The sequence below is a fragment of the Malurus melanocephalus genome, unplaced genomic scaffold, assembly GCF_030028575.1.
Source record: "Malurus melanocephalus ecotype Western Australia unplaced genomic scaffold, MMel_1.1 scaffold_564, whole genome shotgun sequence".
Taxonomy (NCBI): domain Eukaryota; kingdom Metazoa; phylum Chordata; class Aves; order Passeriformes; family Maluridae; genus Malurus; species Malurus melanocephalus.
The window spans coordinates 345,751-364,481 of NW_026623796.1; the positions used below are offsets into that span (position 1 = coordinate 345,751).

Sequence of the window (18,731 nt, forward strand, 5' to 3'; positions counted from 1 at the left end):
ATGGAAATAGAGAAGCTGAAATCCTAAGGGATCAACACCTTTGTGTTCTGATGCCCAGAGAAATGCCTGCTTGGAGGTGTGCCCTCTTCCCAGGGACTTCACTCTTCTTCTTTACTCTCTTTTATTCCTTTGTTTGATTGTTTTGCATTTTGCAGATATCAATGAATGCATCACTGGGACACACAACTGTGGGATTGGACAAACRTGTGTGAACACTTTGGGATCGTTCCGCTGCCAGCGGGACACGAGCTGCGGCACGGGCTACGAGCTGACAGATGACAGTCGCTGCAAAGGTGAGTCCTGTCAGGAGAGCCACGATATTCCAGGCTCAACTTCAAAACTAAACCCATCATGATGTCCTCCTCTTTTGCTTTTGGTAAATACTCATGTGACCGAGACACACACAGCTTCAGGGACAGCAGTTTTTCCATCTGTCACCTTGCAGATAACCAGATCAGGCAGCTGGGGGCTGCTGCAATGATTCCAGGAGAGAAATCTGTATTTTACACTCTCAGTTTGTGTTGCATGTTAGGAGCTGCTCTGGGCACTGAAACAGGTGATTATGGTGGCCCAGCACTCACACTATACACACTTTCCTGGGGATTTTTTCTGGCCAGCTCCAGTCTGGTCTGGGGAATTGATTACTTGTTAGTGAGTGGAGTGCCTGAGTCCTGCTCCTGGAGCRTATCTGATGGTTTAATTGCACCTGAATGGATCAAGTTTGCACACTCTGGAGTGTGAAATAAAGGGTGGTGAGTGGAGCAGCCAGGTGATTCTGTTTGAAAATGGGAAGGTAGATGCATATTTAGAGAAACAAAGTGAGCTTTTATCCTTAGGAGGTTTAATTTGTTACRAGAGGATTCATTTCTTAATCACAGCCTCCCTAGGGATTTAAAAATGTAAAGGGGCTAGAACACAAAGGTCACAGTCTTTYTTACTAAAAAAGGCTTTCTTACTCAAATTCCTTATCTATTTCAAATTCCAAATCTARCTCAAAGAATGCTGAATGTGCATCCATTACTTCAGCTGACACACTGCCTTTACAGAGATCTAAATTAGCAGCAAACTCCAGTTGATGTGGAATTGTTTTTCACTATGAGAAAGTCTGTTCCTCCCAATCTTACAATGGTTTATTCATAAACTAATTTCATTACACTGAATAGATTAACTCAGCCAAAATTCTGGGTAAGGTTTTACTGTAGGAACAGATCAGTGATGAATAATAAATAGATTTAATAAAAAGGCTGATGAGCGAACTCCAATGCAAAGCCTACAGAATATCAGACAAGGTTTTTAAAGTATCGTGGTGTAACTGTAATCACTTCGGAGTAACTTTTCTGCTGCTTTGAATGACATCAGATTTAGGCCAACAATTAGCTTACTGGCAAGTATTAGCATCTTTCTCTGTTGGAAAAAAAGGAGTACAGATAGAAAATGATGCATGCCACTAATGTTGGAAAGTTCTTATCTGGATATGTTAATAGCCTTAATTATTRATGTTATGTTAATAGTGATAAAAATAGAAAGCTAATAGCCTTCATGTAGGATTTTTAAATGACAAGTAACATGACTGAGTAGAACCATGCAGAGCCCAGTTCAGTATTAACCCAACCTAAACTTCAAATGGGCTCCATAGTAATTTTTTACATCCCACAAAGCTCTAAGGCTACTTTTGTATCAACTGCATGAATGACATAGCTGAGGAATCCCATTGCTGGAGAGTTTCTGTACTTTGATAAGCTTTAGGGGATTTCACCCCATTGCCAGGTGGCAAATATAACGTTTTAGTTTCTTTTATGTACATTTGTGAGTGAAGTTTTATTTGYCGTTGTCTTCTCTATCTGCTTTATCTGAATAATAATTAATTCACAAATATTTATTGTCTATTCTGCACTGGAGTGGAATATTAAAGTAACCAGAAGTCACATTTATGTGYATTTTAAAGCATGATAATGCATGATATTGAAAACCTTAATATGGATGGGAATCAAGACCAATTAATTCACTTATGAAAGAAATTAACAATGTCTGCGTTGGATCTAAGGTTAAAATKAAAATTGCACTTGGGGAATTGAATCTTCCTGAATTTAAATCCAAGCACAGTGCTACATCCAGGCTGAGCAGTGCTGAGCGTGATGCTTTAGGTGCTCTGGAATGGTTCTGAAACATTTAATTGTGAGAACTAAACTTTTAAAGCATAATACACAGGGGCACACCCCTATCTATAATATCAATAATTAAACAGTAAAACAATCTTAACCTAGCTGGTTTACTGAGATCTTGTTTGAGGCAGTAAGTCAGTTTGATCCTGGATCACAGAATTCCAGGAGGGTATGCTGAGGATTAACCTGTGTGATGATTTTAACTRTGTCTTATGTTTTAAATGTAATGAAAAAAACCTGTCCAATTCCCGCTAACAATTTTTTTTTTGTGATGTACCAGATATTGACGAATGTGAGACTGGTACTCATAACTGCCCCCCCGATTTTATCTGTCAGAATACTCCAGGATCTTTCCGCTGCCGACCCAAGCTACAGTGCATGAGTGGGTTTATACAAGATGCTCTAGGCAACTGTATTGGTAAGGCTTGCTCTCATCTTGGGGAATGCTCAGCTGGGAGATAAGCTGGGGTTTCATTGGGTCWGTTCTGAGCTGCACAAGCCATTCTTCATCTGTGTGTGCATTGCTCTGTTCTTGGTCCCATAGCTCAGAGTGACAGAAGAAAGCTATTTAARCAAAAGACTGAAATGCTAGACTGGTATTTTAAAGTGGATTGGGTTACCCAAGGCATTTAGCTGCTGAAGTCTTTGGGTGTTTTAATTTGTTAAAAAATTGTGATCTGTTTTATCCAACTCCATCTAAAAGGTTTTAGCCRAAGCTTAGTGTAGAAAGCTGTGGTTGTGACATCCTCTGCAGCACCCTTTGATGTYAGTGTGCTCAGTTTTACAGTTTTACTGCTCACCATGTTACAGCCCTCCAAGAGGGGTAATTTTACTGTGTATGAGAAGGATGGGACAGTTTTAACACTGTGGAGAGCTTTTCTTTAAAGACCAATGACAATCTTGTCAGCCCAATATCCTGAATATCTTGTCAGGCGTTGTTTCCAAGACTCCCCAAAGCCAGAATTATAACCTTCATATAAGTACAKTAGAATTACTGGTTTCCAGCAGACTCTGGATTTGTCTAATGTGAYCTATAAATCTATCAGTTGTTCCCTTGAGTATTATTTTTAACTCTAAATTCCCCCATGGGCGTAGTGAGTCTCGGACTTGTGGAACTGGCCGGGCAGCAGCAGCGGCTGCCAAGTTGAGCTCAATATCATCGCCTCGTTCTCCTGACCATATCATACCCCKTAGTGCTGAAATCTGACACTGGGAGCAGGCTAGAAAACAAAACTGCAGCCTTCAAAAGGAGGGTGGCCAGTGCCTGTGCACAGCCAGCCCTTCGAGGATGCATTTCTGCAGCTCGTGTGAACTCGCTGTCAYGGACACCGCTGAACTCACATCAGTTTGCAGCAGCCCGTAAAATGCATTTGCTCAAAATATTTACCAAAATGATTTCACAGCTAACTTTGCASTCTGGGAATCAAATGCTGCCCCGTGTGGTGTCAAGGGGATTTTGTTGTCAGATTTGTGATTTATCATTGTGCAGAAGCCAGAGCTAGATCTGAACCCCCAGACTGAAGCAGAACGGGTTGRGCTGGTGAACTGAATTGTTGATGAGCTCTTTGTGTGTTTAGGGGAGGCTTTTAATGGCTTTGAAACACATAAAAGTTCTGTACCAAATTTTCASTGCTTTTCAGTGGGATCTGTGGCTTTCATACCTCTCCAGTCTTCACTCTGCATTTTATCAGTGAAGCTAAATGTCGTGAATAGTTGTATTTTCCCAGGGGCAGAACTTTCCCCTGAAGGGTTACACAATGAGAGCATCTCACCTCAAACTTCTTGAGACCAGGAGCACTCACACTGATTTATGCTCTTGTAGATATCAATGAGTGCCTGAGCACCAACATGCCATGCCCAACTGGGCAGATTTGCATCAACACCGATGGCTCCTTYACCTGCCAGAGGATCTCACCCAGCTGTGGCCGAGGGTATCATCTCAATGAAGATGGAACAAGATGCGTAGGTGAGTGACAGTGGCAAGAAAAAACAGTTTCAAGGAAATAACTCACATATATAATTTATGTTTACTGGTTTCTTGGTGCTTTCCCCAGGTTCTTTTCATTCCCGCAGTCAATTCTTGATCCTGTTCTGTCCCAGCAAGAGAAAAATGACAAGCGTCCACTTTCTGTCCTTCATATAACATGAAACCCTATRTTTTGAGAAGTAATGATTATCAGCCCCCATAAATGTGTTGGCTGTCAATGGTGTGTCAATGGAACAATGCTAARTGTTCCCAAATCTCCTTAGTACAGAAATAAAACACTTAAGGTCAACTTAATGTCCCACAGAAGCCATTTGACACAGGTGCTTTTGGCTGGCTTTTAATCGAGGTGATTTTTGTAKAGAGTTGTTTTCTATTTTTGTAAGTGGCTTATCAAAGCACCGCTGATGACTGTGGATCTCAGATATCTTACACTGGATGTAGATCCATGTATGGATAATAAAAATAATTTTGCACTTGAATTCCTCCAAAGATTGCCTAATTAYCTGATCAAGTCCATCAGCATTAAGGACACCTCACAGCTAACCTSCTTTGGTATGAATGGTTTGGGTTTGTGACTCCGATCTGCTTGTAAAAACGAAAAGCCTGATAAAATCTTGCTTTCTAACATGTTGCTCCTCTGTCAGCCTGCACGCTCAGAAGTGCCCTTTGAATCCCTTTTTGTTTCAGATGTGGATGAGTGCTCATCCCCTAACCAGCCCTGTGGGGAAGGACACRTTTGTATCAATGCCCCGGGCAATTACCGCTGCGAGTGCAAAGCTGGCTACACTTTTGATGTCATCAGTAGGACGTGTATTGGTGAGTCACACCTATCAACCTCAAAATGTGCAGCCATGGCACTTAAAAAATGATCCTGTGTRAAGAATGTTACTGCTTTCTGTATGCCCTCTGCCTTCTGAATGTAGAATTGACTGCTATATTATTTGGATGAGTCTAAAACTGTATTAAAGCATGGCTGATGCTTCAAAGAAAGCTGTATTAGTATTGTCAACATGTTATCAGCTATCCTGTTAAAGGGTGAGGTTGTGAGASCGTGTGCAATTGTTTTCTGTGATATTTTTACAAGCACCTGCAGCAAAACATTCCTTTTGAAGATCAAAGCAACTTTCTTCTGCATAGATCTAATCCGGCTGTGCGCCAGGGTGCTTCTAGATGAGCATTTTGAGKACTTCTCTCTCTAGTATGAAATTTRAATCTGGGAAATGACAATGAAACTTTTACGACCATATTCTCTGTGTGCTCCTTACTGCAGATATCAACGAATGCAGGCGCTACCCAGGCCGTCTGTGCGCTCACAAGTGTGAGAACACTCCTGGCTCCTACTACTGCACTTGTACCATGGGATTCAAGCTTTCAGCTGATGGCAGATCATGTGAAGGTACAGCTGTCAGTGCAGAGTGTGAGGAGCAGCTCCTTGCTCTTTTGGCTGTTTTTTATTTTAGCTTTCAAGGCTGCAGTGGGATGRCAGGAGGAATCACTGCTGTGCAGTGTTTTTGATCACATCGATGCTGTTACGCTCAGTCGAGGCCACTGGAGCCCCCACCTGGAATGTATCGCCCTTAGACTGGATCAGGACAGGAGCAAACAGCCTCAGGCTGTGCCAGAGGACAGTCAGGTTGAACATCAGGAGGAATTTCTTCACTGAAAGTGTGGTCGGACATTGGCAGGGGCTGCCCAGGGAGGTTTGGAGTCCACATCCCTGGAGGTGCCCAAGGAATGACTGGAGGTGGCACTGAGTGCTCTGGGCTGGGGAACAAGGTGGAGACTGATCACAGGTTGGACTTGATGGCCTTTGAGGCATTTTCCAGCCTGAATGGTTCTGTGATTCTGTGGTGCAGAGGGGGATGGGTCTGCATTTCCTACACTTTGAAGGGTGATTCGACTCCATCACGTATCAGCCTTGCTGATATCCAGACACAAAAATGTAAGTGTTGGCCTAAAGATTTCCTCCCAGTCTCACTCCTTGGAGCACAGTAGGAAATAACAGCACAGTGCAGATGAACTTTACAGCCAGAGACAGTAAAGAGTAACACACTCAGAGCCCCCATTTCCAGGTTACTCAGTGACSTGCATGCCATCCTTTTTTAATTTWAAGAARCTACCTTCCAAAGCGTTGTCTTRTTCCAGTGCTAGGAGTGATMAACACAGCAAGAAATTTGAGGTTCAGGAGTGTAACTTTGCCTTTCAGATTTGAAYGAGTGTGAGAGCAACCCCTGTAGCCAAGAGTGTGCCAACGTGTACGGCTCTTACCAGTGCTACTGCCGCCGTGGCTTCCAGCTCAGCGACATCGATGGCATCTCATGTGAAGGTGAGCCCTGGGCTGCTGTGGACAGAGGGTGGATGGGCAAATATGGYCAATTCACTGTCATTCTTTCATTTTAACATTCCAGTCTCTTCGGTATTTTCTTTTGAATTTGTGTTTAATGAAGGTCTCCCACCCATGTCCTTCTCTAGATGTCACCACCATCTCTGTGGTGTCAGTTTTGCTGTTCAYGCTAAACTGTGGCTCGGTGTGCTTTTGTAGCTTGGCAGAAATTTGGTTTTTTTTCCTGAGGAACTACTGGAATTTCTAGCCTTCAGCAAGTGGAGATATGAGCATGTTTATATGTTACATATGTAATATACGACATTACTGGGTAGTGTTTTATATATCCTTTTTTTTTTTTTTTTTTTTTTTTTTTTTTTTTTTTTTTTTTTTTTTTTTTTTTTTTTTTTTTTTTTTTTTTTTGGCTGGTTCTGAACTAATGTATTCTCAAAGGGGGGTGTGGGTGTCACCGTGTGGACAAGATCCTGAATTCGGACTTAGGTCTACAGGGCTTAGTAGACATTGAGGCCTTGGGCAGAACACCTCATTTTGATTATTTTTTTTTTTATTAAAACAAGGATAAAATATTCCTCTCCCTCTCTTTTGTAAAGCACTACAATACACATCACTGTAAATGCTTGCTGTCATTGTCTCTTGGTGCTCTCATACAGCTTTTCATTTTCTTCAGAGTTCCATTTATTCCTGAAAATTTTTGTCATTTAGATATTATTGGCTAGAGCCACACCTATCTGATGACTTCCTTCATTGCCCAGAAATTAGAATCATCACATCGTATTTGAAGCTCACATCAGGGGTGAGCTGTATGTGTACACTGGGTTTAATGCCATGAACTCACAGTAAATTAGTGTGTTTTTTTTTTTTTTCTTGCAGATATTGATGAATGTGCTTTGCCTACTGGAGGGCACATCTGCTCTTTTCGGTGTATTAACATTCCTGGGAGCTTCCAGTGCACTTGTCCCTCCACTGGGTACAGGCTGGCACCCAATGCACGCAACTGCCAAGGTGAGTTCAAAAACTTTAGGGTCTGAAACCAGAMCTCACTGGACTGGGTATTTCTGACAAGTTCTGGCAGGTTTTGTATTTAAAARATGCCTTTCCTACAACGTTATAGGTAAAGCAGTAAACATAAGCTCGACATCTGAAAAAAACCAGTCTTTTATAATAAATACACAGAAATTTTCTGTTATTAAGTAATTCAGTAGAGAATATTTTTTAAAACATTATTAAATGATGGTATAAAATTCTTACAAGAAGGATTCTAATGATTAGATTCTATGAGTTTGTTTAGCCATTAAAGGAAATATCATGCAAGTATTTGGGTCTTGTCCACTTAGTGGCACTGCTGCTCTTCCTTTTCTTCTTCTTCTCACCGGTTGGTTGGGTTAATTTCCTTCATTTTTGTTCTGTATTWTCCAAAAAGATCCTGTCATTGTCTGACACCTGCAACAGAGGAAAAGCCTGTGTTTAATGCCCTCCCTGTCTCCTTTTGGCAGATATTGATGAGTGTGTTGCAGAAAGCCACAACTGCTCGTTCAATGAGACCTGCTTTAACATCCAGGGCGGCTTCCGCTGCCTGTCCCTGGAGTGCCCGGAGAATTACCGCAAGTCYGGAGACACGTAAGTGCCTTCCTCCTCTTTGGTTTGACCAGTTTGCACCACATTTTTGGTGACATGATCTCCTCATGATGTCCTGCTGGCTGAACACAGAGAGGTTTCTAGCAAAAGTGTGTTGTGTTGGCAGGCCCAGCTTGTTTTTCACACACAGGTCTTCTCCTTCTCCTTCTCCTTCTCCTTCTCCTTCTCCTTCTCCTTCTCCTTCTCCTTCTCCTTCTCCTTCTCCTTCTCCTTCTCCTTCTCCTTCTNCTTCTCCTTCTCCTTCTCCTTCTCCTTCTCCTTCTCCTTCTCCTTCTCCTTCTCCTTCTCCTTCTCCTTCTCCTTCTCCTTCTCCTTCTCCTTCTTTCTCCTTCTCCTTCTCCTCTTTTGAAGGAAAAGACACTCCCTTAGGAAATTCCACGTGTCAGTGGTTTGCACCATAATCCCCAGAGCCACACTCTCTCTGTCTCTGGCTCCTTTGCAGGCAGCCTGTTAGGAGGGCTGCATTCACTTTTTAAAATCCTTGGCTTTTATTTCAGGATCACACATTGTCTTTCCTTACTACCACACTTCAACCAAAGGGATCTTTTTAYCTCCCCCTCTGAGTTCTTACCAGTGCTGTTGCAGAACATTGCAAAAATTTTAGTACAATTTCATTGAATCATAGAACATTCAGKGTTAGAAGGGACCTTTAAAAAAAAAGATCATCTTGTCCCAGCCCTCTCTGCAGGGACACATCCCAYTGGACCAGTTTGGTGAAAGCCAAACTCCAACCTGGCCTTGAGCACTGCCAGGGTTGGGGCATCCACCTCCCCAGGTAACSTGTTCCAGTGTCTCCCCAYCCTCATAGTAAAGCATTTCTTACTCATCTTACGGAAATTTGCCCACTTTCTATGTTTTTCACAGAAACCCAAATTTTTTAAAATTTTCACCTGTATTAGATAACCTGGGAATCCTAGCAAGGGTAGCATGTTAGCTGCAGCTCATAATTGTGTCTCTAACCYGGTTCAGAGACAGTGTGTGCATTCTGGTGTAGAAAACAGGAGGCAGCTCTGGAGGAAGTGCAGCTGRCATCTCTTTCATACCCATCAAACGGTGCCAGCAGAACAGAGAAGCGTTGCACACTCTCACTTTTGTAGCTGGGCTTTGTGGCAGATTCAKGTGATGCTTTTCCTCCTGCCCCATGGTTTTCTGGCCACCCTGCACTCCAGCAATCCTTCCAAAGGCTGTTTCCTGGTGCCCCTGTGTGCCCTGAGCTCAGGTAAGTGTGTGTTCCACCAGCCAGGGAGGAAAGCTGACAAATCATAATTGCTATTAGCCCACTATTGCTTTTCCCAGTCATTGCTGGCCACCATCTGTTGGATAAAATGGAATATTCTGTGCCTCCTCTGTAGAATGAAACCAACCCTGATCCTCATCTCAGGGATTTTGGGGGGATTGGTTAGTTTGTGTTTGAGCCTTATACTCTGAAATGCCATATAGGTGACATAGATGTGTTTGATCAGAATGCTGGAGAGGAAGTTCATGGTGTAAACCCAGCTATTTATAAAATATGCTTGTGTTGTGGGAGGTGTAACAGGAATTAAATTTTAAATTAAATTCGTCACATCAGTGACCAAGCAGCGCCTCATGATGCAGGTGTTCTCTTTATCTGTAATACTGTGGATTCATYTGTACCCTAATTTTWAAAAAAATTAAATATTTAAAGAATTAGCAGATTTCTACTCTTATGAACTTGCCTGCATTGCAGAGTTCAATTTATAAAATACACGTCGTACACATCCATTCCATCTGATCTTCTCTCTTACCTGTATTTGACTTCAATGGCTATTTGAGCAATATGGGATCTTTTGGGATAACAGTAGAATGTCTGAATTGTTTTTCTGTGTCTGGGTTGTTGGGCTCTGTAATGGCTTTCTCTGCTTAATTTAAACCTGCTCATGGGGCGAGATCCTTACAGTGTTCGGGCTGTAATTAGTCCACGAGTCAGACACAAATCCTGCAGCAGCTCAGTGAAATTCTAATTATTTTAGTTCCTTGAGTCACTACTTTGCTGGATTTATTAGGTTTCCCTCTCCCCAGCTGCAGACAGTTGCTGAATGTTTTATTGACAGCACGTTTGTGTGAAGCAGAGAGGATGTGAGTTCATTATTGTGACTTGTCAGGTAATCTCTGGTGTAATCTTTCCCAAAGACAGCAAAATGCCTGGCCTGGTCTGGTCTTAATGGTCACAGTTTTATTGTAGGCTTTATCTCTTTTATAAGAGATATAATTAAAATTCTTAAGTTCTTAACTTAAATTCTGCTTTTTTTTTTTTTTGTTTTTCATTGATCAGTCCGTAGGCTTGGTATTTTTCCAGGATAGTTAAGATCTACTGCTCCTTATAATAGAACTTAACTKGCTGTACTGCCTTGCCAAACAGTTTTTGTTTTCAAATAGCATAACAATTAACTTCTCTTTATATGGCACTGAAGTGTAACATTTGTAATATTTAAGCCAAGGAAAACAGTAGAAAAGATAAAGAAGCATTTATGGCAACGTGTCAGAAATGAGTGCTGCTTTGAGCCAAATTGAGAACTATTTGTATATTCTCGACATGTCTGTGTATTATTAAGGTTGCCTGGTGCTYATAATTATTAGGATCTGTTTTTAACTCCTTAAAATTTTGTTGGTTTGTGTGTTTTAGGGACATTTTGGTGATTTAAAAACCAAATATTTTAACAGTTTGCTGCCGTGTTATGGAGCAGAAATCTGAAATGTGTTAGGAAATCGCTTTTGTGCTTTTTGTCATCCTTGCCAAATTCCTCAAAAATGGAACTTTGGAGATTACAAACTTTGTAAAATTGCATTCAGCCTTTTTTTTTCATAAACCTTAGGAAACAAAGACCTTGATGGATAAACCTAATCCACTCCTCTATGCCAAAATAGGCCCAGATGTACCTGGAACACAGGGAATTGTTGTGTACCATTCAACTCCTTTGAGCACAATAAGGTGAAAACCTGACTCAAAAATTACTGTGAGGGAAAGTAAAAAATATTTTTTCTCCTCATTTTTCCCTTACAAAATGTTATGTTTATTTACAAATGAAATCCCTCTAGTTTTGGTAGTTTTCTTCTATCAGTTACCAGTGTTTGGTACATGAAATTAAAACTGGGAGTAATTTTAGCTCCTAGCCCCAGGCACATCTATCTTCACAAGTAACTTTCTGAATCAGCAGAAYGTCCTTTTCCAAATCTTCGAAAGCTGGGAGCTTTGTTTTTTGTTCTCTGGTTGTAATTTTAAAATGTATTTTACCATTATAAAATAGTAAGGAAGAGCATCTTTATGAGAGTGTAAGTGCTCATAAGCAYGTTCATGCTTCTAAGGAGTTGTACTTGCAGAAAACATTTCCAGCTAAGGAATTAACTGTCTCAACTTGCTCCACGATTTCAACAATACCGAGTCATTCTCYTTAGTGGAATTATTAATGACATTTCAGAAAAGAATGCAGAACTCCCCATACCTGAAAATATTTCAAGAGTATCCACACCTAATTAGCTGGCCATCCTGTGAGGACTTGTGCATGATCTTTGAACACATGAATAAAACTGAGARTGCCTTTAAATCTTCAAAGAATTGCTTTGTACCTTCATTTGCAAGTAGTATTAAAAGAAAACATGCAATGCATTAATTGAAGAACAGAGGGTACTTTTAATTAGACTTTCTGAAAGTGCTGATTTTGCATATAATGAGAAGTTCCTGGAATTCAGATCACTGTGCACTGGCAACARTGTGGGGCTTGCTTATGAGCCACAGTTCTGCTGGTAGCAGAAACTCCTGGTAGGAGCTCAAATTTGTGTCAAAATAAAATAATGAAATGGACACYCAGATTTACTTGAGGTGGTAAGGAGCAAACCGTGCCTTTATGCTGGAGCATTTCTTGGTAAAAAACCAAATTGTTTGGGTTCCAAAACTTCAATATTGCTTGGAGGGGAAGATTCTTGCACATAATGTARTTGATTTGTAGTTTTGAGCACATTTTGAGCTGAATGTTCAACTTGATCATCACCAAACGTTGCAAAGTTCATCATCCAGCTGAGATCATCGTTGTCTGCCTTCACTTCCACACAGCTGCCTGGAAGGTTTGGATGCCTGAGTGGGGATTTGGGCAGATTTAATCTGAAATGCACACAAAGGTACCCAGTRTGCAATCCTTTGAGCACCTCTCAAGGTGCCATGAATTGTCAGATCTTCATTAAAGTGCTGGCAAAGCACAGTGCTCTGGAACAGCMGGGACTCGGCTGCCCAGAGCTGTCCCCCATGTTTTACTGGACAAAATTCACTTCTCTCAGGAGCAGAATCCATGAAGCCCTGACTCCTAGTGTGGAGGTTTGTTCCCTTCCAGCCTGTGTGGGTGATCTCTTGCTGGTGCTCTGGATATTTCACTGTGACACTGCACTAAGGGAACGAGAGAGCAGAGGGCAAATTCCTCTGCCACCAGAATCATTCCTGTGACTGGGGGCTGGGTAAGAGTGCAGTGAATGTGTAGGACACGTGCTGGGGACATCAGGCTATTGGATCTTGTTTTCAGGGCTTGCCTGGATGGATGTTAGGCTGATTCTCCTGGTAGCACAAAGGAATGCTGTGCCAAATCAGTAGGAAATGTTTGTCTTCAGAGTGCAACTCCTTGGGCGTTYGTGATTTTCAGAACACTTTASTGTCTTAAAATACAGCCAGACATCSCAGGCAGGACACAGTCACCTCCCTAACCACGTAGAATCTCTTCCTTTACTCAACACRTGTCCAACCAGCCAAAGAATAGAACTTGGAGGGGAAAAAAGCGRCGACAATGGCAGCGCTTCTCCCAAAGCTCCCGGCAGGGAATTCCATCCTCACTGAATTCGTGTCCCTGTGCAGTTTGAGTGAGGTGCTGGGCTGAAGGATGGATGCAGGGTGCAATYCAGCCTGTCCTTTCCCACCCCACCACCCTCCTCTCCCACTGGCTGAACGTGCTCTAATCCTCCTCTTGTCTTGTGTTCTCGCTTTTCTTGCAGTCGCTGTGAGCGCTTGCCTTGTAATGAGAATAAGGAGTGCCAGAGGCTGCCCCTGAGAATAACCTCCTATCACCTCTCTTTCCCCACCAACATCCAAGTACCCACCGACATTTTCCGCATGGGCCCTTCCAATGCTGTCCCTGGGGATAAAATCCAGCTGTCCATCATCAGCGGGAACCAGGAGGGGTTTTTCACCACAAAAAAAGTGAACAACCACAGTGGCCTTGTGGTCATGCAGCGTCAAATCACAGAGCCCAGAGATCTTCTCCTGACAATTCAAATGCAGCTTTCCCGCCACGGAACTGTCGACACTTTTATCGCCAAACTTTTTATCTTTGTCTCTGCACAGCTTTGATCCCTAACTTACAGTCATCATTGGCTGCTCTTTCTCTTTTAAAAGTAGCTTTTCCCCCTCCCCAATTTCAATAAAGTTTTAGTTCATCTGTTGCATGCTGCTCTTGCATTTTATTTGCCATCACCRTTACAGTTCTCCACTTTCCCCTATAACTGAGCATCTTAATTCAGGGAGATTCTTCTGTGTACTCTGCATCATTACACAAAGTAGAAGTTGGTGTCGAAGAGTTCATTACCTGAACATACTGAGGATGAAAACTTTTAATTTACTGCACACAGATGACAGGGGAGTCAGCTGATCATACACAGTTGCATATGTTTAGGTCTGTATTTTCCAAAGGGAATAGGTAYGTATTTGGAGCTGTTGCAACTGAGGYATCTCTAGAAAATTTCATMACTTGGGGGGAAAATAATGTGCATWTTCTAAAAATCTGTGAAAAGGGCATGATTTGGTCCCTTGGGACCCGTGAGGTGCCCCAGGACACGTGTCACTATAAAAGTGTGCAGCCAGATTGCCAAGCTATCCTCGTTATTGTTGCTCTGTTGTATCCCCTGAGCTTGTGCTGATTTCCACCAAGCACTGATCGCAGTTCTACCTTCTAAGGAAGGGATAAAAAATGATCTCCTCTAAAGAACATTTATTTGAGAGATGTTTCTTCTTGCTTTCCACGGAATTKTTGCTGAATGGAAAAACCAATGACAGCAGAACAGCAATCAACCTCGCAAGAGATTCAGCCAAGAGCAGAGAACTCCTTTCTGTTTCACAGGCTGTGTCCAGAAACATTGCCCTCCACAAGAACATTTGAAAATTGAGTCCCATGTTTAAACACTGAGAGCACAAACCCGTGCTCCTTGAGATAATGAGGTTTATTACTGCCACAAAAAGTGCTTGTGTGCAAATACCCTCTGGCTACCAGGTCGTTACGAGGCCATAATGAAGCAGGATAAAGATTCAAAAACAAACTTCATTACTGCAAGCATTAATATATCTGAGTTTGGCAGGAAAGAAGGGAGTTTCCCCAGTGATGCAAAATGCTGTCACATCAATTGCATTCAGGAAGGAATTTAAGAGCACAAGGCTCACGTTGCCCTGTGTAGGTGTTTTGGTGCTGCAGTGGCACTGAGACGTTCAGGAGCACATGTCTGTTTATATGTGTGGTTCTTTCCAGATGGAAATGAAATCACAGCTCCCGTAAGAACAGAGAAYTTACTGAGCAAATCTAACAGAGAATATGACAAGGAATCACACCAGAACCCTAGAAGAAAACAAAAATTATACTTAGGAATTACTCAGACCAACTAAGGCRTTTCATATCTTCCTTTAAATGAAAAAGCCTAGGGGAAGGACCAGCTCCAAAGCTGAAATTCGTGCCAGAGGCAGAAAACTTGAGGGAAAAGTTCAAATAAAAATGTTCTCAGCACCAAGGGAGAAATATTTGTCAGTCACAGTCTCCACAGGAGAACATGAGCAAAGAGGAAAACACGGGCTGATCAGAAGATGAAATGTAAAGATGATGTGTAAGGATAAAATAATGAAATATTATGAGAACAGAGAGTGTCATTTATAGCAAATAACAGGGTTTGAAACTGATGTTAGTTGTCAAAGAAGTTACTCCAGTTTGGAGATGTCCAAAAAACAAAGCAGTGAGAGAACAAASTGCTATTGGCTGCACTTTGGATATGCTGGCATGAGGAAGTTAGGGAAAAGAAAAGGAAGAGAGTGAGTATAATAAAAGAACAAATTCTAGTTTAACAATGTAGACAGAATATGAAAAAAAAAAATAGTGGGATTTGTAAGAGGAAAGACAGAAGGTGCCAAGAAATAGAGTTGACACAGACATTTATCTGTCACACGTGTGGTTATGAGCAGGAGGGATCCAGAAACTCAGCTTAAATGAGAACTARCACAAATCACTTGTGACCACTGAAATCCTCTGATCTGTACCAAAGTCATGTCAGAAGGGTTTATTCCACAGGTGAGAATCATGAATGTAAGTTTTAATTGGGACTTCATCGTGGCTTCACTGGCTAAGAATTCCAGAAATATTCCTATTGGCCCTATTTTGTTCCAGCTGAAGTCAAGAGAAAAGCTCCCACTTATTCCCAGGAAGGAGCAAAGGCAGATCAMTACTGAATGCCTCAGGCACTCTCACCACAGTATTTTTTTGCCTACAAATTCTATTATCTAAAAACAGCAATGGAAATTTAGGGTTTTCTGTGTATTCTAACAGTACTTCATCAATAACAGTGTCCCAAAATAAGCTGCTGTGCAAGCTACTGTTTACTGGTCTCCCTAAAACCTTTAGAAGGTGCAATAATTATGATTGTTGGAGGAAAGGAGAAAAGCTTTAAAAGGCATTTTTCAGAATTTATAAACACCTTTTTGGAAGTAAAACTAGTGAGGCTTGGCTGTTGTAAGCTCAGCCCAGCAGGATTCTGAGGAAAGGTGCAGTGATTTTATATAGCTGTACGTGCATTAATGTCTACTGAATTCCTTTCTACACAGTGAGGAAAATAAAAGGGGGAGAGGGAAACAAACCTGAGTGATATTCATTGGGCATCCATTGTGTTCATTCCATATTTTGAACTTTACACTGGAACTGGACGATGTAATTGAGCTGATCCTTATTTCACAGACAYGAGGATCAGCCATCTGGAAGTTCCTTCTTAATTTGGCAGCTGACATTTAGAATAATGGAATTTAATCCTTGTCACAGGTCAGATTTGTATCTGTATATCCAAAGTTTATTGACCATCAGGAGGTATTTTGGCAGAGAAGGCTCTGCTCTGTCCCTGTGAGGGATCTGGGAAATGACAAGATTTGTACCAGATAATGGTAGGAGATAAAAGCTCTGTTCTGGGTTGTGTCTCCTGGCCAAACTCAAAGCACCAAAGGTTCAGRGTGTGAGTACCAGGCTCAGCTGATGTTTATGAACTCAGCTCTGCTGCCTCCCCTGGACTGTGCCAGCTCACATCTGTTGGAGCGTGAGTTCCTTGGTGTTTAATCTTTTTTTTTTTTTTCTCCTTATTTTAGCTTCATACAGTATTAGCAGGTTTGCCTTCATTTTCTTTGATGAGCAGAGGTGGGGAGCACGTAATAAGAATTTACTGTTATATTGATTATTAATAGAGCCATAAAGTCCCTTTGGACATCTGAAAAAAGATGGTTTGTATGTGTGGATAACACTTTTTGAAAAGAGCAAGAGCCATTTCTTTTTAGAGGCATCTAACAAACTAAATCTTTCCCTTTTTGTTTCCCTTTTACTCAGTGATTTTTTTCTCACTTTTAATCATCTAATTCCCCCCATCCCTGACACTGCAGTGTTTTCTTTTTCCACTTAGAAATATGAAGAAATGGGGAGGTCAAAGTTGAGATAATTTGTGGGGCTTAGTCCCATTTTAAGTCCCAGCACAGCCCTTTCATCTCTCAGGARCACAGAGTGGGCATTGTGTGAAGTTCTTGAACTGTAAGTGACTTTAAATTCACTCCAGTGGACAAGGGTGAGAAGTCATTTAACTTTTAATAGACTTTCAAGGCCGAATGAGCAGCTGGTTGAGCTGGAATATGAAATGACCCTTACCATTTCCCCAAAATCTGAATTCAACCTTTGAGGTTTTAAATTATGTGATTAACTTTTTTCCTCCCCTGGTTTCCATTCCTCTCTGTTTTCTCAGTTGTCTCATATGGAAAGGGAAGGTGTGAAAAAAGAGACTTAAAAGAGCCTCCTCTGGCCCTTGTTACATGGAAAATCGTGAAAGTTTGCCCTTCACATATTTATGYCAGATTTATAAAATGGAAACAATTCTGTCTGCTTTGTGTGACTGAGTAAAAAAGGCTGGTGTGGCTCCACTGGAATTSGGAGAGCAGGCAGGTCAGCTGAGGTGTCACTGCTTGGTCCTGKTTGTCCTTGGAAAGGGACATTCCACGGCACCCTGGGCACTGCAGCTCTCTGTTCTCTCATTCCCAGCTTCAGGAACTGTTTGGGGGATGGTTTTGCCTGCAGCTCTGAGCCAAACCCAATTCTTCAGGGCTCCTGAAGTGCAGATGATCTGCATTTGCTGAGTTTTTGAGGTGGACAATCAACACTTACATCAACTGCAGTTTCTAGATCATTACAAAACCCAGAGTAATCACATTACAAAACCCAGRATAACCAATATTCAGTCTGTGTGTGCATCTCTCTCTGCTTTCCCTCAGTGTCAGGCTGGAGAAGACAGACACCATCCGCTGCATCAARTCGTGCCGCCCCAACGATGTCAGCTGCCTGCTGGACCCAGTCCACACCATTTCCCACACTGTCATCTCACTGCCCACCTTCAGGGAGTTCACAAGGCCTGAAGGTCAGTGCTTTGTTCCTTGTTCCCTAAAACATTTCAAATCTCCACTGGAAATCTTTGCCTAAAGCCAGACTTGCCACCGGTGCTGTTGGTTTAATTGAAACCTTCCATATCCAGGAGTTTTCATTTTATGGAGGAAAGGAAGCCATTCTGAGCTCTAACTCCTACTGCTTTCCAATCTCAGAAAATATTGTTTCTGAATTCCCAAGTGCCACATTCACTCACAGCACAGCCACATGTCCCATGACATTTTTAGTTCCCTTGCTTGCAGGTTTTGCCATAGGAAAAAGGTGCTCGATATATTTTTCTCATTTGTGACCAGTTGTTTGCTACTGACAGGTCACTTGTTCCAAGAATAAAAACCATTAATCACAAAATACATTACATTGAATATATGATTGGATTATACAAAACACATTACAAAAATTATAAATTACACAAAATACATTACATTGAGTATATGATCTGTGATTGGCCGATTTTTGACTTATGAACAAAGTGTTGTTTGATACAGATAAAAGGAAGGGAAATTCCAAGGACTGGGCAGAAAGTTTTTAAGGCAAGAACTTCAAAAAGCACCCAYGTTGAGTGGCTGTCCTCTGCAGTATTGAGAGTTTTTAAGTCCTGCAGTCCCATAAGGACCACACTCACTTTCTTAACTCATATAAAAACTCACAGATCAAGAGCTTTTGCTCATTTGTATGAATTTTTATGGAATTTCTGGCAGTGCATCCGTCAGTGGGATGAGTGCCTGCAGCCCTGCTGCTCTCAGCCCCTTACAGCCACAGGGAGAAGGGCAGGGAGGTGAGAAAGGTTATTTTGGAGGGCTTTCTGAAGGTTCTGAATCCCCATTTCGGATGCAGCCAGTGTGTCAGCCTTGCTGTTTCAGAAAGCTGTCCCAAATGCAAGGCAGATGTGG

The 18,731-nt window shown here is 41.8% G+C and overlaps 1 protein-coding gene across 3 annotated transcripts in view; it reads left to right on the plus strand.

Moving 5' to 3' along the window:
- Positions 1-18,731, plus strand: part of FBLN1 (fibulin 1) — a 58,194-nt gene that overhangs the window by 25,967 nt on the left and 13,496 nt on the right. For 2 of the 3 annotated variants that reach the window (XM_057382338.1, XM_057382339.1), the window contains exons 7-15: positions 156-293; positions 2,443-2,580; positions 3,985-4,128; positions 4,837-4,965; positions 5,420-5,545; positions 6,356-6,475; positions 7,364-7,495; positions 7,987-8,110; positions 17,673-17,815. In XM_057382338.1, the coding sequence (XP_057238321.1) occupies positions 156-293; positions 2,443-2,580; positions 3,985-4,128; positions 4,837-4,965; positions 5,420-5,545; positions 6,356-6,475; positions 7,364-7,495; positions 7,987-8,110; positions 17,673-17,815 (1,194 nt within the window). Of the gene's footprint in view, positions 1-155; positions 294-2,442; positions 2,581-3,984; positions 4,129-4,836; positions 4,966-5,419; positions 5,546-6,355; positions 6,476-7,363; positions 7,496-7,986; positions 8,111-13,120; positions 13,568-17,672; positions 17,816-18,731 lie in introns of those variants that run through there. The other variant, XM_057382340.1, reaches the window with a different exon arrangement.